At 36.3% G+C, this 23,719-nt stretch overlaps 1 protein-coding gene across 2 annotated transcripts in view; it reads right to left on the bottom strand.

Annotated features, from left to right (window-relative positions):
- Positions 1-23,719, bottom strand: part of CRY1 (cryptochrome circadian regulator 1) — an 86,117-nt gene that overhangs the window by 23,972 nt on the left and 38,426 nt on the right. For both annotated transcript variants that reach the window (XM_043880607.1, XM_043880606.1), the window contains exon 2: positions 6,145-6,253. In XM_043880607.1, the coding sequence (XP_043736542.1) occupies positions 6,145-6,253 (109 nt within the window). The remainder of the gene's footprint in view (positions 1-6,144; positions 6,254-23,719) is intronic.

The following is a 23,719-nucleotide window of genomic DNA, read 5'->3' as shown; positions in this document are numbered from 1 at the left end:
CATTCCAATCCCTAAGAAAGGCAATGCCAAAGAATGCTCAAACTACCGCACAATTGCACTCATCTCACACGCTAGTAAAGTAATGCTCAAAATTCTCCAAGCCAGGCTTCAGCAATAAGTGAACCATGAACTTCCAGATGTTCAAGCTGGTTTTAGAAAAGGCAGAGGAACCAGAGATCAAATTGCCAACATCCAATGGATCACTGAAAAGCAAGAGAGTTCCAGAAAAACATCTATTTCTGCTTTATTGACAATGCCAAAGCCTTTCACTGTGTGGATCACAATAAACTGTGGAAAACACTGAAAGAGATGGAAACACCAGACCACCTGACCCACCTATTGAGAAGCCTATATGCAGGTCAGGAAGCAACAGTTAGAACTGGACATGGAACAACAGACTGGTTCCAAATAGGAAAAGGAGTACGTCAAGGCTGTATATTGTCACCCTGCTTATTCAACTTATAGAGTACATCATGAGAAACGCTGGGCTGGAAGAAGCACAGGCTGGAATCAAGATTACCGGGAGAAATATCAATAAGATCAGTTATGCAGATGATACCACCCTTATGGCAGAAAGTGAACAGGAACTAAAAAGCCTCTTGATGAAAGTGAAAGAGGAGAGTGGAAAAGCTGGCTTAAAGCTCAACATTCACAAAACTAAGATCATGGCATCTGGTCCCATAACTTCATGGGAAATAGATGGGGAAACAGTGGAAGCAGTGTCAGACTTTGTTTTTTTGGGCTCCAAAATCACTGCAGATGGTGATTGCAGCCATGAAATTAAAAGACACTTACTCCTTGGAAGGAAAGTTATGACCAACCAGGACAGCATATTAAAAAGCAGAGACATTACTTTGCCAACAAAGGTCTGTCTAGTCAAGGCTATGGTTTTTCCAGTGGCCATGTATGGATGTGAGAGTTGGACTGTGAAGAAAGCTGAGCAATGAAGAATTGATGCTTTTGAACTGTGGTGTTGGAGAAGACTCTTGAGAGTCCCTTGGACTGCAAGGAGATCCAACCAGTCCATCCTGAAGGAGATAAGTTCTGGGTGTTCATTGAAAGGACTGATGCCAAAGCTGAAACTCCAGTACTTTGGCCACCTCATGGGAAGAGTTGACTCATTGGAAAAGACCCTGATGCTGGGAGGGATTGGGGGCAGGAGGAGAAGGGGACGACAGAGGATGAGATGGCTGGATGGCACCACCGACTCGATGGGCATGAGTTTGAGTAATCTCCGGGAGTTGGTGATGGACAGGGAGGCCTGGTGTCCTGCGATTCATGGGGTTGTAAAGAGTCAGACACGACTGAACAACTGAACCGAACTGAACTGAATTTTTCCCTCAAGTTGTTTCTCCTAGAGTCTTCCTCATCTCACTGAATGGCAAACTACTGGGTCACTTGCCCAGACTAAAAACCTAGAAGCTATCCTTGACTCTCAAATACCACATATAAATAAACTCTATAGTCTCTATTTAAAAATATATTTAAAACCCTACCATTTCTCAACACCCCTACTGCTATTCTAGTCCTAGTCACCATCATCGTGTTTCTGTATAATTGCCTTGGGCCTCCTAATTGACCCTTCTGCTTAACTCTTTACAGCATTTCCATTCAATTTCTATTCTCTACAGCCAGAGTGATTCTTTTAAAATGTAAGTGAAATCATGTCACTCCTCTACTCAGTGATCTCCCGTGGCATCCCATTTCACTCAGAGTAAAAACCATAAAACATGGTAAAACCCTATGGTCTGGCTCCTGCAATCTCTCTGACCCCATCTCTTATTTTTGCTCACTGTGCTCTGGCTAGAGCACACTGGCCTCCTTGCTGTTCCTAAACAAGTCATGGGCCACATCTACACCAGGGCCTCTGTAACTGTGGCTCCCTCTGCCTGCGACACTCTTTCCCCGTGTTGCAGTTACTCAGTAGCTTAAAACAATGGATTAATTCTCCAAGACTCTCAGTTAACTAGATGGTTCTTCTGTTGGTCTCACCTGGGCTCACTCATGTGCCTGCAATCAGTGGGCAGCTTGGCTGGTACCAGATGACCTAAATGACCTCTATCATACATTTCAGGCCTTGGGGCTGGCTGCTGGTTGGCCCATTCTGTCTATAAGTGCGCGCATGCTTAGTTGCTCAGTCGTGCCTGACTCTTTGCAACCCCATGAACTGTAGCCCGCTAGGTTCCTCTCTCCATGGGACTTCCAAGGCAAGAATACTGGAGGAGGTTGTAATTTCCTACTCCAGGACATCTTCCTGACCCAGGGATTGAACCTGCATCTCTTGCATTTCCTGCATTGGCAGGAGGATTCTTTACTACTGAGTCACCTGGGAAGCCCCTCTCTACAGGTGGTCTCCCACAATTTGACATTCTAGCCCAGTCCTTACCCAGTACAAGGAGCATTCCAGTGGGCAAAGGCAGAAGCTGCAAGGTCGCTTGAAGTCTAGGATTTGGACTCCTTTGGCACTTAGTCAAAACAACATATAAGGCCAACCCAGATTTAAGGGAGTGGGGGGAAAAAAGTCTACCCTTTGATGAACAACTTGCAAAATTTTGTGGATTCAATATATCACACCCCAGATACCTGCATGGCTCAGTCTCTTCATACACTTGCTCAAATGTCACCACATCAGTGAGGCCTTCTATGACTCCATATAAATTAACTATCCTCCCCTCACCTTGGGACTTTCTTTCCCACATTTCATTTTAGCCTCTACCATCACCTGACATCACATATTTACTTTATTATTGGTCTCTTTCCCAGCACAGTGTAAGCTCTGTGAAGGCAGGCAATCTCTCTTTGGCTCACCATCATGCCCCTAGCACCCTGAACACTGTCGTGTGCACACAGCAGGTACTCAAGCACTACCTGACAAATGAATTCTCTTATTCAAATGAGCATGTACCACAAAACAATAAAGAATCCAAAGAATCCAAAATGGTGCAAAAAGCATAATACAAATTTAGGCATGTGAAATGTTAGTGGCAGAGGATGAGATGGTTAGATAGCATCACTGACTCAATGGACATGAATTTGAGCCAACTCCAGGAGACAGTGAAGGACAGGCAAGTCTAGTGTGCTACCCTAGCCCTAACCCTAATACAGTCCACGGGGTTGCAAACAGTCGGACGTGACTTAGTGACTGAACAACGTTAGTGGCTTTATATGTTCTTCTTTGATTTATTCTGTGATTTTGAACAAAACATTTTATTATGCTTCAATGTTTCCATCTATAAAGATTTAGACACATGTCTCTCGTTTCTTGGATCTAATGAGAATTTTTTACACCAATACTTTAAACTCTTCATAAAAAGTTTCTGCAGGCCCTAGAATATGCACTGCCTTAACAGCTTATCAGTCTGGCACCAAATGTAGACAATATAAGATTTAACTGCATAGTAATAATAATTTATGTAAGACACCTATGCTTAATAGTGTCATTCAAGTTTTGCCTAGGCTAATGTCTGCTAAGTTTATCATTCCCTCAGTAGAACATGAAAAAACTACAAGAAGTTTTAAAAAAAAAGCCATCTTGTCAGCTTACATTAAGTAGAATTTAACAGAAAAATTCTAAGTAGAAAACACATAAGAAAAAACAAGTTTATCAGATACAGGTGTGTGTAAATATATGCTTTTAAAAATGCTCTGGCCCCATTCCTAAATCCATTCAGTATAAACAGAATAAAACAAATAAATGCTATAGAGAGGGTGTACACTAGAGGAGACATCAGTACTAAAATCACTGTCACTATCCCATTAAATTAAAGGCACTGTTATCAGGTCTAAATCAGCTTTATCTCCAATGTGGGAAGGAGTTGAATTACTTACCCATTAAAAGTTCTCACTATTTGCTATACTAGAATAATAAAACCAGAGACAATAATGTAAATGAGTCAGCAAGTTACTGACAAAAGAATCTTCCTCCTCAGAAAAACTGGGGGTGTAAGGGTCAGGGATAAGGAGACCTCCTTTTTATTGTACACACGCTTGGGCTCATTTCTGAAATACATGCATACAGTACCTCTAAACCAAAACAGTAAAAATAAAAACAATACAATAAAAAGAGGAATTAACTCCCTCTATGGTTCTGACATATTAAATAAATCTGAAAGTTTTCATAAAATATATTTCATATGGGCTATATCAGAATCAAATAATAAGCACTCTAGGTATAGTAATATATATTCATGTATCTGTATTTTGTGGCCTTTGTAGAAACCATTGCCTCTCTGTCAAAGTGACAAGACAGGAAGCATAGCATCTAAATTCAGAAGATAGTCTGATCCAATAATATGCTATTTCAGACAGAAGAAAGCTCAAAATAAAGAACACAAAAGACTCGCTTACTTAAACCATTTTTTTCAAAGCAGGTAGATAAATGTTTTGTTATTTTAAAGGTACTTAAAAATCCTCAAGATTCAATTTACTTATAATACATGGATTTAGATAGTGATGAAGCAGTTATTCACATATACTTTATACATATGAGCTGCTGATCAACTATTACCATTGTTCCTGATATACTTTCTTCTTAGAGCTCTTCATGTACCTAGGTTAAATTCTGACTAAGCAGCTATAGTAGTAAGAAAACTTAGTAAAATAAATTTTCACTAGCCACAACTGTTGCATTAGTCATGTACTAAACGTTAAAAATTTCTTTCATGCTGATGAAAAAAGGCAAGGTAGTGTTAATTGAATTCCCAGAACTGGGGATATTTCCACTCAGGAAAAGGAACTGTTCTCTTCTGCATTCAAAATAGAAACAATGCTATTATTAAAATTTGATGAATCAAACTGTTGTAAGAAAAAAACAGATATACATTAGGAATTCTCACTGCAGTAAATAGGAAGGGATGAACTAAGCCAGGAAACTCAGCCTGAGCACTTCTATGAGCTACTTTTATGACCTTAGTCAGCTCATTTAATCTCCTTAGGACTAAATTTTTCATATGGACAAAAGGGGGGAAAATAAGATTAGGAGATCTTTAAGATTCTACCAAGTTAAAAAAAATTAGTTTTGTAGCATGTCAATTGTTATAGTCCTTTGACTCAGAAAGTCTTACAAGAGTTATCCCACAAATGTACTAGCAAATGTGAGCAAAGACATGTATATCTGAACAAGGACATTCACTGACAGCATAACTTGAATTAGCAAAAGGCCTGTGGAAAAACAACTAAGTGTTCACTAGAAAGCTAGTGAAAGAAATGATACCCTCAAAAAATAAAAAATAGAACACATATCATATGGTAATATAATCCAACAACTCTACTCCCAGTATTTATCTGAAGAAAACAAAGACACTAATTCAAAAAGATGTATGTACCTCAATGTTCACATCAGCATTATTTACAATAGCCAATATATGGAAGCAACCTAAGTGCCTGCCAACAGATGAATAACAATTTACACACACACACACACACACACACACACACACACACAGAAATATTACTCAGCCATAAAAAGAAAGAATGAAATCTTGCCATTTGCAACAGCATTGCAAATGGCAAGATCTTCAGGACACTTATGCTAAGTGATAATAACTTTGCATGGGGTATAATCAATAAAAATATTGAATCACTACGTTGTATACCTGAAATATAAATTATAAGTCAATAATAATTTTTTTAGAAAGAAACTATAGCATATCTACACAATGGAACACTATGAAGCCATTTAAAAGACTGAGAAAGTAACATGGAATAATATCCAAAATATATGATTATGTGAATAAAGCACGGCATAGAACGGTATACCAGCATGTTCTCATCTTGGTTTTAAAAACAGAGGCTAGTAACACACACATAAACCACACAAATATATGTATATAAATACACATACATATATGCATTCTTCTTTATGCAAGGAATATTTCTAACACATACATAAGAAAGTGGTAGTAGCTGTTGCTTCTTGAGAGGGGAACTAGCAGTTTAAAGTAGAAGAAAGATTTAACTTTTCAATGTAAATCATTTTTTTCAGTCTGATTTCACACTGTCTGTGTAACATTTTCATTTAGAAAAAAATCCACATATATTTTATTTAAAAATTTTACATTTCCCATACTAAAATTTAAATTACCCCCCAAAACGTGTCTTCTCTGACAAAAGATTTTTCTTTTATGCAAAGATTTTTTCAATTACCTTGAAAAGCCGGGGAAACACATCTGCTGGTTGTCCACGAATCACAAATAGACGAGAGTTTAATTTTCGCAGATTGGCATCAAGGTCTTCAAGACATTGAAGCAAAAATCTAGAGAGAGGAAAATATTATATAAATTCTTCAAAATGTATATTTAGAAGATTTAAAGTAATAAAAAGTCATGCTATTCTAAAATTTGAAATGCCATCTCATCACCTTTTTTACCTCTTTATCATCTTCTAATTTCTAGCTGATATATAAATTACTGCTTCCAGAAACCATTCTTGTAAGTTTTAAAAATTATGGGACAAAAAAAAAATTATGGGACAAGTTTCTCAGTATTTTTAAATGAAGTTCCTAAATTAAATCACTAACTGCCATTAAATAATAGTGACTGTTAGCAAAGTTTAATTTGTAAACATAAAAATCTCATAAAGAAATAAAATAATTAAATGAATCAATCTCATTGTTTAAACTTGGTGAAATAAATCCAAGTTAATATAGAAAAGCCACCTTGAAAAACCTAGGACACCTTTGACTGGGAAAAAAAGAACACTTTTAACATCCTATTTAATCACTCTGAAAAAGTGAACAAGAATGTGAGCCCTTTATTAGGGGATGTTGTAATCATCTAAGAGAGAGGAGTAAAGTCCATTTTCAAATTTCTAATATAAAGAATCTGATAATGAATAGATGTTAAATTATGTGGCATTAACTCTCCAAGTGTAGAGAATACAAAATTAATTTTTTCATAAAAGGTTTCTGAGGAAGGTGGGGCTGTACATTTTTTCCAATGAAATTAGCATCAATAAGTCCTATGCCTAATAGATATCTCGGGGAATTCTGGGGTGGAGGCAGAAGACTGCTTACTTTGCATCTTACATTGTAAAGAAATGGGGCAGTCCACAAGAGCAAATCCAAAATAGATGTCACCCCTGGAAGGTTCAACCTCCTTTGCCTCATGTTAATTTTCTCTAAGATTTCATGTATATTCTGTTCCTCTCGACTCTGCTTCTTTTATGTTTTTCATTTTAAATATCTATCCATCTTTTCCACAGGCCTTGTGATCTTCCAGAATAATGACTATGCCTTACTTTTGAGGAGGAGTGGTTAAAATGAAAAGAAAGGCATATTTCAGAATCGCACTGATCAACATGGTAGCCACTAGGCATGTGTAGCCATTTAAACTAGTTAAAATTAAAATTTCAGTTCCTCAATCACACTTGCCATATATCAAGGCCTCTCAACAGCCACATGTGTGGCTAGTAGTGACCATATTGGACAGCACACGTGAAGAATGCTTCCATCATTATAGAAATTTCTATTGAACAGCACTGTTCTAGATTATTCAGAATAGATCATTTTGTTCTCTTTGCCCATTCCAATCCCATCATTTCACCAAGAAAGTCTTGTTAATTTTCTACAGATGTAGTGATTAAGTGACATCAATATAACTAATCAAATCTGATATTCTTTCCCCTTAGGAGTCATCATCTCTATGGGCTTAAGGAGTCAGAGTGCTATATTCACAAGGGTGTTAAAGACATCCCATCATTTTACCTTAGGAAGTCTAACAGTTGTCCTTCAAGAAACAGGAAATAAACATTTATATACTCACATTTATATTACACCAAATCTTCTTTTTGTCTTGGTTTACAGTCACCTCCCTAATACACCATCCTCAACGCTCAAACTACCACACAATTGCACTCATCTCACATGCTAGCCAAGTAACGTTCAAAATTCTCCAAGCCAGGCTTCAACAGTACGTGAACCATGAACTTCCAGATGTTCAAGCTGGATTTAGAAAAGGCAGAGGAACCAGAGATCAAATTGTCAACATCCACTGGATCATCAAAAAAGCGAGACAGTTCCGAGACAAACATCTACTTCTGTTTTATTGACTATGCCAAAGCCTTTGTGTGGATCACAATAAATTGTGGTAAATTCTTAGAGAGATGGGAATACCAGACCACCTGACCTGCCTCCTGAGAAATCTGTATGCAGGTCAAGAAGCAACAGTTAGAACTGTACATGGAACAACAGACTGGTTCCAAATAGGAAAAGGAGTACGTCAAGGCTGTATATTGTCACCTTGCTTATTTAACTTATATGCAGAGTACATCATGAGAAACACTAGGCTGGATGAAGCACAAGCTGGAATCAAGATTGCTGGGAGAAATATCAATAGCCTCAGATATGCAGATGATACCACCCTTATGGCAGAGAGAGAAGAAGAACTAAAGAGCCTCTTGATAAAGTGAAAGAGGAGAGTGAAAAAGTTGGCTTAAAGCTCAACATTCAGAAAACTAAGATCATGGCATCTGGTCCTATCACTTCATGGCAAACAGATGGGGAAAAAATGGCAACAATGAGAGACTTTATGTTTTGGGGGCTCCAAAATCACTGCAGATGGTGACTGCAGCCATAAAATTAAAAGATGCTGGCTCCTTGGAAGAAAAGTTATGACCAACCTAGACAGCATATTAAAAAGCAGAGACATTACTTTGCCAACAAAGGTCTGTCTAGTTGAAGCTATGGTTTTTCCAGTAGTCATGGAAGGATGTGAAATTTGGACTATAAAGAAAGTTGAGTGCCGAAGAATTGATGCTTTCGAACTGTGGTGTTGGAGAGGACTCTTGAGAGTCCCTTGGACAGCAAGGAGGTCCAACCAGTCCATCCTGAAGGAAATCAGCCCTGAATATTCACTGGAAGGACTAATGCTGAAACTCCAATACTTTGGCCACCTGATGTGAAGAGCTGACTCATTGGAAAAGACCCTGATACTGGGAAAGATTGAAGGCAGGAGGAGAAGGGGACATTAGAGAATGAGATAGTTGGATGGCAACACCGACTCAATGGACATGAGTTTGAGTAAGCTCCCGGAGTTGGTGATGGACAGGGAGACCTGGCGTGCTGCAGTCCATGGGGTCGCAAAGAGTCAGACATGACTGAGCAACTGAACTGAACTGATCCCAACCCACCACTACCAATGCGTAAATCATTTGGGGAGAATATTGTTGCTGACTATTGTTGTTAAAACAATATAAATGCATCTAAGTTTTGTAAAATTATCCATAACTATGAATAACATGTTTGGTGATAAATGTTTACTGGGAAGCAGATAATTTTCTGTATTTGCTTGGCAAAAGAATTTTTAGACCCTAAGGTACTCAGATCAAAAATTAATAAATTGAATGAACTAGCAATTTTAAAGTTTTCTTAAATTCAAACAGTACAAAACTAAAATGTCCTGGAAAGATAATCCATGGAAGAGATAATCCTCAAATCTCTTTTGTAGTGTGAGTTTCAGTATCTTCTCTACCACACCAGACAGTAAGTAGCAGAGTTCTCCACATTCTACATTTTGGGTAGAAAGGTTTTCATGTAGTACAAGTAGGTCAATGACAGATAATAAGATGGGAAAAGGAAAAAAAAAAAGGACCTGATTAATTTATAAAATGAACTAGTAAGCCTCGATTAGTTAATAATTAGCCCTTTATTTTTCCCTTTCTTGTTCACAGTTGAATAAGCATTCTGAATGCTTTTCAATAAACACTCTATGAACCAAACAAACATTGTACAGGATGATGTGGACTAAAGCAATGGAAAAAGTTTTGCAACCAAAATTAACTTTGTTTTGGCGTTTCATAAAACAAAGGAACAGAAATTGTATTCCAGTATAGTGTTTTTCTCCAGTAGATGTTATTGATGGCTTTTTTTTCTTCCATAGTATGTTTTCCTTCCATGGCTATTATTGTTTATATCACTGTAATTTAACATAAAAATTGCAGAGATACAGTAGATTCAAATATGTATTTCAGAAAATAATTGTGAAGGAAAGAAAAAGAGCAGCGAGGAGAACACATGGTGCTGCTTTTCTCTGTTATAAGCCTTTCTATGCTATGACTTTTAAAACTACCGCATATATTATTTTGATAAAATTTACTTTGCATCTATCTACTTGTTACATGTGTATAAGAAAATAACTACAAGGATAGTCATCATCCTATTAATAATAGCTACCCTGAGCACCAAAGAATTCATGTTTTCAAACTGTGGTGTTGGAGAAGACTCTTGAGAGTCCCTTGGACTGCAGGAGATCAAACCAGTCAATCCTAAAGGAAATCAACCCTGAATACTCATTGGAAGGACTTATGCTGAAGCTGAAGCTCCAATATTTTGGTCACCTGATGCTAAGAGGCTACTCATTAGAAAACACCCTGATGCTGGGAAACAGTGAAGGCAGAAGAAGGGTATGACAAAGGATGAGATGGTTAGATGCATCACTGACTCAATGGTCATGAGTTTGAGCAAACTTTGGGAGATGGTGAAGGACAGGAAACCCTCAAAAGTTGCATCCATAGGGTCACAAAGAGTCAGACACAACTGAGCAACTGAACAACAACTATTAGGAAGAGGAAGTTTGGGGTGGGGGTAAAGAAGAGAGAAACATACTTTTTTAAACTTCATAAAAGGTATAAAATCGATAATTAGCATATATTCCTTCAAAGTAGAACAAAACTGAAAAATATTATATATGATGGAAACCTGGTTTAACACATAATGCCTGTTCAAAGCAACAGGCATACTTCTATGGCATCAATTTTCACAGTTTATGGTATCTCATTGCATAGATGTCCCATAATTTAATAATTAATAGCAACAAATCACTATCCCTCAACCAATCCTGTAAAGTTCTAACTTCCTCATGTGTTAAACTGGGATAGTAATAGGGCCCATATCATAGTATTGTTGTGAGAATTAAATAAGTTAATGTGCGTGAAGCTCTTAAAACAGTGCCTGACCCACAGTAAGCATGATTATATGTCTCATCATTCCTACAATAATTTTAGCCCCCTCCTTCCTACAATAATTCTACTTCTTGTTATCTCATGCTAGTATTATTTGCTCAATGCCTTAACATAGTTCTGTCCACCAATACCAAATTTTCCTGAGGCACACTTTCCTGTAAAAAGGTCTTCAAAGGTTCATTCACCTATAGAATAAAGAACAAATTATTTTGTTTGACTAACTTAGGGTTCCAGGTTCATTTTTCTGCCACTCCTCTTTCCCTTCTGCCAAACCAAACTACTTTCCCCCACACATATTCAATCTCCTGGAATTTGCTCCATGCTCTTCCCTTGGCCTGGATCACCTTTCTAATTCCCATCTCTATTTTCTGCTAATTTTCAATCTTCCATATGAAAGTAATTTCTCCATCCCGTATACTGTCAAGGGACATAATGTACCTCATCATAGAGAAACTTTCAGATTGTATGTTACATGATAGCTATCATATAGATCACCTTCTTCTCCTGAAGGATTTCAAATTAAGTATCTGTGTCTCATGCCTAACTACACAGTTAACTTTATCTGTGTTTTGGTTTCTGCATTTGGCAAACAAATTTCAATATGTGCCTTACACAGTTTGCTGAAAACATCAGAAATAGGAGAAAATGATCTATAGAAATGTCTGTAACAACTGTTGAAAGGATTTGTTCTTGTTCATTTTCTAAGTCACATCCAACTCTGTGACCCCATGGACAGTAGCATGCAAGGCTCTTCAGTCCACTATATCCTGGAGTTTGACCAAATTCATGAAAGGATTAGAAAAAGTATGAAATCACTAATACTTGGTAGATATTCATTAAACAGAAGTTACAATTATTCTCCCTTGGGAAAAATTCATAGTTTTGAAAAAATAACATGTATTTTTATATATAAATAACGGCATGACAACAGAAGACAATGAATTAGTTGGATGCCTACAACTACATACATAATCATCTTGACTCTTAACCTTCCCTGAATGTGACTTGGAACAAAGGTTTGATGAAAATCTTTTCCACAAGGCAAGCAAATGTGAATATGAATATATATACATACAGATACAGTGCAATTAAGACCCTGAATCAACTAATCTCTAAGCATATAATTCTTCCTTGATAACACCGAAAAATCTCCAATACACTAAGTTCAAAGTATCAACTCATTGACAGGTAAGATTTCTTTTTAGTACTGAAGGAATAATGTTACTTCAAAGAGTACTATATATATAAAGTCTAATCTTTCATCCTTGACCCTCATCAGGGAAGACAGTGAGTTCTGCTAGAGTTCAGATTCAATGTGTTCCAGATCATATCAATTTCAACCTTTATATATTACAAATGCATGTACCTAAGTACAGGAATCCAGTGCTGGACTGATTTAATACACTGAAATTATACACGGCTTGTAGGATTTCAGATCCTGGATCAGGGATTGAACTTGGGCCATGACAGTGAAAGCCTGGACTCCTAACCACCAGGCCAACAGGGAACTCCCCATAAGGTACAGTTTAAATAGGAACATATTTTCAGACCTTATTCTATTTGGCGTGTTTACTGTTTTCTTGAAACCATATCCATTTGAAGGCTCAGTTAATAATGCTATTAACTACCGATACGTGCACTGGGTTGATTTTTAAACAGGACAAATGTTAGTAAAACTCACTACACCCTTTTGCATAATTGTACTGCCTAACAGAAGAATAGTTCTGTTGATATTTAATTATTGAATACAATATGAATTGCAGCACTTCACAATAAATTGAAGCGATGTTAGGTTAAGAAAATATATTTCTTCACTTTATATATTTTAAGGATTTTTTAAAAACCTCCAGTGATCACTACCTTATTGCTATTAGAAAAATTACATGTGGTGAGTTTCCTTATACCGGTTCCAAAAGATGATTTCAACATGAATCAACAGAAATAGTTTCTTAAAGTAGGTCATTGCTATAGCAACCAGTGGGCAGTTTGGTATACTCCCCATAACAATGACCTACTTTCCAGCCTGTGCTAGAACAGCTTTATATAACTTGAATTTCTAGTTCTGTCTATAAAATAGCCTAAAAAAGGCAATAGTAAGATATAACATAATCCCATTCCTGCTAAAAACAAGGCATTATGAATTAACATGTATCATACCAAAATAAAGCCATCTGGTTCTGTACTTTAGTTTATAAAACATATCTTTTCACATGCTCAACGATGAAAACTACACTTCGAATATCTCAACCAAAACAATTCACTGCTGACCCTAGAGAACTGATTTACAGAATATAAATTAAGATCATTAAAACCACATGCAAAGGATCTTCTCTTTCTACTCTTCCTCCTCATGAAACAACAGTTAGATTTTTAAAAATAAAAAGTCTGGATATGTTAACTATAATAAAAGAAAAAATGGAGAGAGTCTCAGTCATTAAGCAGTCTATGGTGTTTCATTAGAAATTCAAAAATTATCAATATAAATAGTAATTTGTCTCTCCATAAATTGACTAAAGTTTACATATGCTTTTTTTCTGGTTTGTGACAAAATTTTAGTGTTCTTATCTAACTTAACTCAAATTATCAAAGTATTTGTGATATATACTTTCTCTGAAGAAAATAGTTTAATATTGAAAAAGGATTAAACATATACTTTAAAAGCAAATTTCGTATTTTTCCAGGCTCTAATGGTTAGTAAGTCCATAGTCTGATACCATGACACAATGTCACTTTTTATAACAAATATTTTTCACTGCCTCTTTTAAATTCTGAAATTCATAGATAATATAACATCCTTATATACAATTTAAAAGCATTAATATAATGCTCCAATGTAACACATGAAGGAAGTTTAAGGAAAGTCATGTATATTTTAAACAGAAGTAACATTTACTTCCCATAAGTATATATCTGGGGATGAAACAAAAAGACAGTGAATTAACTGGATGCCTACATACAGAATCATTTAAAATTCAACAGCTACAAAAACAGAATGACACAGCTGTATTATTGGTGACTAAAATACCATGAATAGTACTGCCTTTGGTAGCATGCTTTTCTGTAATGTTAAGCAAGCCTTAGTAAAGTTCTTGACAAAGTTCAGTCTTCCCTGATTCACATGGGTGATAAATATATTTTAGGAGCACTCAATGTATATTAAAATTGTGTAAAAAATAACTAAGGTTTACACATAAAAATGAATTTAGGCTCTAGATTTTGAAGATCATGAATAAGTTTTTCACTTATATGAAACATCTAGTAGACTATTTGAAAGTTATGTGGGACTCAGAACAACTATTTATTTTGAGAGATTGTCCTGAGCATTGCAAGAAGTGTTCCATTCTTGGCCTCTCCTCACTAATTCTACTAGGACCTTGCAAACACTGTGATCCCCCAAAATGCTCCAACAAACTCCTAAAATATCTTCTAAGCAGTGACATAATTAATTATTCACATAATTTTATTGATTTGAGGAACACATGATAAATGATATGAAATGCCAACACTTATGGAGCTTAAAATCTAGAAAAGAAACCTGAAAATGTACACACTACATATGAATATAACAGAACCTGTTATGGTAGAATGCAATATATATTATAAGAGACACATATGAATATCATTCATTTGCTTTGAAAAATCAGGAGGGAGAAATCACTTCTGGATTTTTTTTTTTTTTTTGATGGGGAGAAATTGAGGCAAAAAATTCCAAGTTGATGGTAGAAAGAGGCCTTGCAGTATCAATTTGATTGTAATAGATGAAGACAGGAAGGAAGAACTGGCTACAGAATTGTAACCTTCTTAAAGACCAGGACTAGGCCTTTCTTACCAGTTTTAATTGGTCAGAGAAGGTCCCAAGGCCAAGCCAAACTTCAAGAAGATAGAAGCATAAATTTTCTGTGGGTTAACAATAATATCTACCACAACATTCAAACCAACACTGATATATATGTATTCATATTTTTTAATGAAGGGTATATTATAGCCGCACAGAAGAAATCAAACTGTGTATGGGGGCAGAGGAAAGGAGACAGGAGACATGAGCAAGAAAACATTCGAGCAGAGTTTGGAATCAATAGGTGTTGATCATGAGGATCAAGTAGCAAACGGCATTCAAAGCAGAGAAAACAGTATCCTTAAGTCAAGAACTTCAAAAGAGGACTTCCCTGTGGTCCAGTGGCTAAGATTCTATGTTCCCAATGCAAGGAACCTGGGTTCCATCTCTGGTTGGGGAACTATATCCCACATGCAGCAACTAAGACCCAGCACAGCCAAGTAAATAAATAAATATTAAAAAAAAAGAAAGAAATTCAAAAGAACTGTGTGTGTTTGGGTGAGGGATGGATGGGTAGTGAGCAACTGGGAGAATGTATCATACTTTCTAACACTAAACTATTTCCCCCCAACACAAGTGTTAACATTTCAAAAAATATTCAAAATCAATGTCAAAAGAAACCTACAAATTTCTGTTGCTGACAGGACACTGGATTAAGATACTCACTAACAACAAGTTAACAAAAATAAATAAATAAATAAATAAATAAAACTTTTAAACATAATTCACTGGACTGCCCCAAAAAGTAAGGAGTCATAAAGAGGCTAAGCGGAGTGCTAAGGACAGATTTAGCCTTGAGGATTTCTACAGATTCCTGGAAACCTTGAACATAATCCAGGTTGAGGAGGACAGGAGATAAAGCCCAGGCCCATTCAACTGAAAAAACTAGCAAAAGACCCTCAGCATTATGCCTGAGCTTTAAAGAGCTCCATGCACAGCTCAACTGTGCATTAGATATAAACCTTAATAGGGCAGACTAGGACAGGGAGGAAACTTGCTGGTCTCTACTCAGTTAGAGTTGAAAGAAAATAAAATCTCCCATTCCTGAATGGAAAGGTTAAACAAAGTGACTTTACAGTGGAGAAAACTGGCAAACACTTCCTTAACCACATGATCAGAGCAAACATCACCAGTGATAAGTCAGTCAGGTATTAGGTACATCTTTTTTTTTTTTTTTTTAGGTACATCTTGACCTAATACGATGAGATATTTTTTTGTGATATTTTTCACAAAGCAATAATCCCACTCTAAAGACGAGAAAAAATCAGACAAAACTAAACTGACGCTGGCTATTCTATAAGACAGATGACTAAATCAAAAATGTCATAAAAAGCAAGGGACGCCTGAGGAACTGGCACAGAACAGAGGAGCCTAAGTGCAATGTGGTATTTTGGATGGAATCCTGGAACAGAAAAAGAACATTAGAGGAAATATGAATATAGTCCAGAATTTAGCTAGTGCTATGATTTGTTAGTTTTGCCAAAAATGTGGTGTTAATGTTAAGATGTTAATATCAGGGAAAACTGGGTACAGAGTAATCAGGAACTCTCTATATTATATTTTCACATTTTCTATAAACCTAAAATTATTTATTTTATTTAAAAATTCTAGTGCATCCCCCCAAAGCATAACCTCAATGCAAATTCATGGAATTTAAATGGTACCAAATACCTCAAGCATATCATTGCATTTAATGTGGTCCCAGGTTGGTTATGATCTGAGATAATTGCTAAAACAAAGTATAAATACTCTTTGGATTCTCAACTTCAACCAACACTTCATTTTCTACAGAAAAAGTTCTACCAAAAATCAATCAATCAACCAACCAACAAATCAACCATAAAATACATAAGGAAACAAGAATTTATTCCACAAGTTGCAGAATGAGAGGCCTAAAATTTACTGAGAATTTTCCAGAACCACCAAAAGATAGCAATTCAAGAAGTTCATGAATCTCATGCAGGGTAAGAAGAGAGGGACGTGGAGCTGGAGATGGGAGGTGCAATGGAAAGAAGGGAAAATAAAAATAGAAAAAACAACAGATAAAAATGAGCAGAGATACACAGATGGGGAGGTGAGACATGGAGAAAGATCCACATCTAGATATATCATATTGAAACTACGCAAAACAAAAGAAAAAGACATAAGACATAAGGCAGTCAGAGAACACTATACCCAATAAACAGAGAACATTTATTCAAGTATAAATGGAATACTCATGAAAATTGACCTGTACTAGGTCATAACACTATCAACAAATTTAAAGGAACTGGTATCTAGCATACATTCTGAAATTAAAAAACACTTCTTCAAACAATTTATAGGACAAAGAGCATCACAATGGATTTCAGGAAAAACCTAGAACTGACTGATAATGAGGAAAATATATCGAAAATGTACAGAATACAAAACAATAAAAAATGGTATATAAAGGCTTAAATGCTTACATTAGAAAAAGACATTAGTGAGTTAGGAAAACAGCAGAATAAATAAGTCCTAAAAAATATTAACATAAAGAAGGAAATGATCTCTTTCCAGCCAGCACTGAGCAACAGGCATTTTTCTGGACAACTGGCACAAGCGCCACAAGACCAGGAGCAAGAAAGCCCTACCATAGGAAGCAGAAGTATGAGCTGAGAATCCCTGCTGCCAACACTAAGATTGATGCTGGCCTCTAACACACAGTCCATGTTCAGGGAGGCAACAAGAAATACCATATCTTGAGGCTGGACATGGGGAAATTTTACTGAGGATTGGAGTGTTGTTTGTGCAAACGAGGATTAAAGATGTTGATCCAACGATGAACACCCCCAAAATCTGATTTCTGGGGATAAGATTTCTCAGGATAGCTCTAAAGAGCCAACACAGCTTGGTAGGGACTGTACTCCAAAACAGGCAGGAGATAAATCTTCTGATCCCTGAACAAGGAAGGACTTGAGCCATCCTGGCGATGGGAATGTCCCTGGTGGCTTGGAGGTTAAAGTGTCTGCCCGCAATGCGGGAGACCTGGGTTCGATCCCCGGGTCGGGAAGATCCCTTGGAGAAGGAAATGGCAACCCACTCCAGTATTCTTGGCTGGAGAATCCCATGGATGGAGGAGCCTGATGGGCTACAGTCCATGGGGTCACAAAGAGTCGGACACGACTGAGCACACACACACTTTCACTTTTCACAGTGCATCCAACAATGAGCTGGTCAGTACCAAGACCCTAGTGAAGAACTGCATCTTGCTCACTGACAGCACACTATTCTGACAGAAGTAGGGGTCCCACTATGCACTGCCTCTGGGCTGTAAGAATGGAGCCAAGCTGACTCTCAAGGAAGAAGGGATTTTAAACAACAACAATAAAAAATGATCTAAGAAAATTTCAGAAGAAATATGATGAAAAGAAGAATGCCCAAATCAGTAGTCTTCTGGAGGAGCAGTTCCAGCAAGGAAAGCTTCTTGCATGCAGTTTCAAGACCAGGCCAGTGTGGCCAAGCAGATGACTATGTGCTAGACAGCAAGGAGCTGAACTTCCATCTGAGGAAAATCAAGGCCTGGAAAGGCAAACAAATCCTCCTCCCTCATACCTTAGCTCGAGTAATAAAGGTGTTTATTGTTCTAAAACAGAAGAAAAAGGAAAGGAAATGATCAAAGAAAAACAAAAAGCAGGAATTAGTGAAAAGACAATATATATATAACAGAAACAAGCCAAAATTTATTGCTTGAAGAAACAATATTATAAATATCTGACAAGGTAAATGAAGGGAAAAATTGAGAGAAGGCGAAATAAACAATATTAAGAATAAAAAAGAAGAGGGACTTACCTGGTGACCCAGTGGTTAAGACTCTGCACTCCCAATTCAGGGACCACAGGTTAAAAAAAAATTAAAATGAGGATATAATCTCAAATACTGCAGGGGTTAAGTGGAAAATGAGACAGTGTGAACAATTTTAAGGAAATAAATTTGAAAACTTTGATAAGGTAGATAAATTCCTTATCAAAAGTTACTCAGAAAGAAATTTAAAACTCACCAGAACTGACTCAAGAGCAAAAAAAGAACATGAAATGATCTCACAGCTATTAAAGAGATTGAATTCATGGTTAAAAATCTTACATGGAAATCATAAGAGTGAGTCAGTTATACAGATGAATTGTACCAAACATTCATAAAACAGACAGTTTTAATTTTATAGAAGATTCTAACCTCATACTGAGTATAGACAAAAAGGAACACTCCTCAACTGACTTTATGAGATATTACCTGGATGTCAAAATCAGAACAGATGCAGAAAGAGTAACTATTAAAATTCAATTTCCATTTTGCCTCAACAAACCAGGACTAGAAGGTAACCTCCTCAGTGGTGAAACGGGCATTTACAAAAAGTACAGAAAACATTCTATTTAATGGCAAAATGTTTGAAGTATTTCTTTCAGGACTAGGAAGAAGACAAGGATGCCTGCCACTGTTTCTATTCAACTTGGTACTAGCAGGACTAACAAATATAGTAATAAGATCAAGAGATAAAAGGAAATGAAGAAACAAAAGCACAGTTATTTACAGATGGCATGAGAGTTGACACTATCAATACACAGAAAATTATTAAAATTAATACTTAGAGTTAAAATGGGTCAGGATCACTCAATCTCTGGAATCAATTTATACTAATACAACCTATGTAACTTAAGCCTCCCTGATCTCAAAAATCACACAAAGCTATTTATAATCTAGAACTCTTACTCCTTGTCTATTTTTAGAAACCACAGCATTATGACTCTACCAGGTTAGGCCAAAATCAAGTATAAGATGTACTTCTAAGCTTTAAAGGATTTACCTACAACTAAATAAAATCTAACACGTGTTCAAAAGCATGCTTTTCCAGATCTATGTGTAATGCGTCTCAGTAGTCTGTCTTATTTGAAATTTCTCTCTCTCCAAAAAAGACTAGTTACATGTAAATTACATCTCAATAAAGCTGGGGAAAAAAGATTTAATAATATTTTTATTTTTGTCTGTGGAAAATAAGGTTCGTGGTTACCAGAGAGGACAGAGCACAGAAAAGGCAAACGGGGTCAACTGTATGGTGACTGTTGTAGTGACAAGCATGCTACAGTATACACATAAACTGATCATAACATACAAATGAAACGTCTGTGTTATAAACCAGTTTACCTCAATAATAATTTTAAAAGATAGGAATCCTTTAAAAGGTTTTGTGCAAAGATTGGGACACAATATGATAACTTCTAGAATAATCTCTTGGACTGATGGGTGGAAAATGAGTATCAGCAAAGGGGAGAAATGGGATAACTACTGAGGAGACTACTATACTATTCTAGTGAAGAGATGATGGTGCCGTGAATAGGAATGGTAATAGTGAAAACAGTAAGAGCAGTTGGCATCTGGGTAGATATTCAAGAAGTAATGCAAAGGAAGTGGGATTGTTAAATCTGGAGTTTAAGACAGAAGTATGATTGCAAGATACAAAACTGGAATTCATCAGCACATATATGGCAGCCATAAGGAGAAAGGAAAAGAAATGATCGAAGAAAAGGACCTTCACTTTGAATGGACAGAAGGAATGACAGGACAGAAAGAAGGCTGGAGAGACAGGAGAAAAAGAAGAGAAAGGATGGAATGAGGTCTGGATATACAGAAGCAGAGGATAAATATGTGTATTTCTAGAAGGAAATATGGGAAGAAAGACTGATGGAAGAAAGGGAGGGAGAGAAGACAGATAAATGGGATAAAGATGTAATAACATATGAGAGAAGTAAGGATACATGACAGAAAGAAGCAAGAGTATATGGGACAGAGAAGTAAAGACTGATGGGATAAAGAAGAAAGAATCAAAGGAGGATAGAGAAGAGGGTGAGATGGTAAACGGTCAAAAAAAAAAAAAAGGGAGAAAAGATAACACAGAAATCAAACTGAAATTTGAGAATCCTAAGTCTGGTGCAATTCTCAGGAACAAAAGGGGTTACTTTTATGTAATTACTAATAAGTGAGTTATGAATCAGTCATAGACTTCAAACGCATCCCATTAATTTCATGGTTGAAAATAAGAAACGTCTCATCTTTATAGATGCTATATAACTACTTACAGAAGTTGTCCTATGCTTAGAGAGAGAACTATAAGTGAAACTAAATGAACCCAAAGTATTATCCTGTCACTTATTTGGTAAACAGACTCATTTGGGTTCACATTAACTTTTATTCTCTTTAGAGATATTTGAGAGTCAATTACTATTAGTAATAAATGTGAAGTTGTATTCTGAGGTACTCTCTTTCATTCATACAACCAACATCTGGGTATCTACACAGGAAACAAAAAAATAAATCCAGGATTCCAGTTCTTGGAGTCTCCAAGTTCAATGAGGGAGTATATTCAATAAGATATACACATTTATTATTCTATTAATACATCATATTATTAAAGTCCCTAATGTTAAAGGACATATAAAAGAAACGCATTATGCTGAGGAAGATCTTTACAAAGATATAACTGATCTGGATCTACAGTATCTATCACAGTACTCTGTGACAGCAGTTTAACTCAGTCTTTCTTGAAATATATTTTAACTTCTGAGGTTAATTTAAACTAGTATGGTTATGTAATATGTCTCCCTAATCCCCAAATCACAAAGGTACTTGAAATCTAAGACTTTTACTATTCCATGTGTATTTTTAGAAACCAGAGCATTCTAACCCTATGATGATAGGCCAAAAATCATATTGAAAATCTACTTCTAGGCTTTAGAGGATTAAAACAGAACTAAATAAAATTTGTGTAACACATGTACAAAAGCAAATGACAGCATTACATGTATTGGTTTTCTGATATCCCTATCAGAAAATTCTCTTCTAATAATGCTAGTTTCCTCTAGACATTAAGTCAAGATTTTTAGAGGTTTTCATGCTGGTAGTACTATGAAAAAGAAGAGGGAAAAAAGTGCCAGAGAAGAAAAAAACACTATAAAAGATGAAACAAGTACCCAGTGTTGCTTTCCAAATATCCTTCTCCAATAAGAAGAACCAGGATTCCACAGAGTGGTGCCTGATTGCAGAGCAGAGCGAAAAAAAAAAAAAAAAAAAATATATATATATATATATATATAAGATGAGCTGGAGCATCTCATGGTGCCAGAAAGTAAGGAAGTGCTAAAGAGAAATAAGATGAGTGCATATCTAAAAATAAGATGGATATCAAAGGTGGACCAATTTAAACAAAACAAACAGCAATGGTAATAGATTATAACCCAAAGAACAAAACAAACATAAATCCACAAATTTATAAATTATTTAATAATGAAATATGTGGAGGGAGAAGGAACAAGTTTTCAATTACAGAAGAAATCCAACTAATAAATATAGAAGGGATGAAAAAAATCATGATTGGAATAGCACTTAATAATTGCTTCAATCAAGCAAGAGCCACTGATGAATATAAAAATTAGTATCTGAAATTATAAGAAGAAAAAGAATATTAATATAACCTCTGGTGGCTCAGATGATAAAGAAATCTGCCTGCAATGTAGGAGATCTGGGTTTGATCCCTGGGTCAGATCTTCTGGAGAAGGGAACAGTACCCACTCCAGTACTCTTGCCTGGAGAATCCCATGGACAGAGGAGCCTGGCAGCTACAGTCCACGGGGTCACAAAGAGTTGGACACAACTGAGCAACGAACACTTTCACTTTTCATATAACCTCAAAATATCTCTCCCAAAATATTTGTTAATTACAAAGGAAAAAAATAGTAATCTTACAATGGAGAAATCCAGAAGACACTCTCTTAGCCAATGATCAATGGTAATATCACCAATAATACACATTGATACCATGTCTCCCCTTATATGAGAAAGCCACATCACTTGTGGTATTTTTCAAAAATGCAAAGCCTCAAGCACAAGAAAACATCAGGTAAGTCCAAAATGAGGGACATCCTACAAAATGCCTAATCAGTACTTTGAAAATTCTTAAGATCATGAAAGACAAGGAAAGACCAAGATATTGTTACCAGCCAGAAGAAAATAAGGAGAAATGCAATGGAGACTTCTAGACTGGATACTGAAACAGAAAAAGATGTTAGTGGAAAAACTGCGAAATTCAAATAAAGTCTGTAGTTTCATTAACTGCACCGTACAAATGCTAATTTCTTACTTCTGATAACTATACTATGACTATATAAGATATTAACATTAAGAGATGCTAGGTGAAGGGTATACAATAACTATTATTTCTGTAATTCTTCAATAAGCCTAAAATTATTTCAAAATAAAACAAAAAAACAGATGACTGAGAGCACTGCATCCTGAAATAAACAGGTTTGGAAAGTTCCTTCCAACATGAATATTACTTTCACATCTCTACCAGTGGTGGTTGGATGGCATCACCAACTGAATGGGCATAAGTTTGAGTAAACTCCAGGAGACAGTGAAGGATAGGGAAGCCTGGCATGCTGCAGTCCATGGGGTCACAAAGAGTTAGACAAGACTTAGCAACTGAACAACAAAAACAGGTAGTGACCACTTACAGTAGGGAATGCCAAGTATGGGGGAAAAGATTGCTGTTTTATGGGCTAATTGAGAAGATTTCATTAATAAGGTGATACTCAGCAAAGTTCTGAAACAAGGCTACACTAAAGCCTTTGACTATGTAGATCACAACAAACTGTGGAAAATTCAAAGAGATGAGAATACCAGACCACCTTGCCTGCCTCCTGAGAAATGTGTATGCAGGTCAACAAGCAACAGTTAGAACCAGACATGGAACAATGGACTGGTTCAAAATTGGGAAAGGAGTACGTCAAGGCTATATGTTGTCACCTTGCTTATTTAACTTCTATGCAGAGTACATCATGGGAAATAATGTCAGGCTGGATGAAGCACAAACTGAAATCAAGATTGCCAGGAGAAATATCAATAACCTCAGATACTCAGATG

Source organism: Cervus elaphus, chromosome 22 (genome assembly GCF_910594005.1).
Source record: "Cervus elaphus chromosome 22, mCerEla1.1, whole genome shotgun sequence".
Lineage (NCBI taxonomy): Eukaryota > Metazoa > Chordata > Mammalia > Artiodactyla > Cervidae > Cervus > Cervus elaphus.
This window is presented reverse-complemented; position numbering and strand designations above follow the sequence as displayed.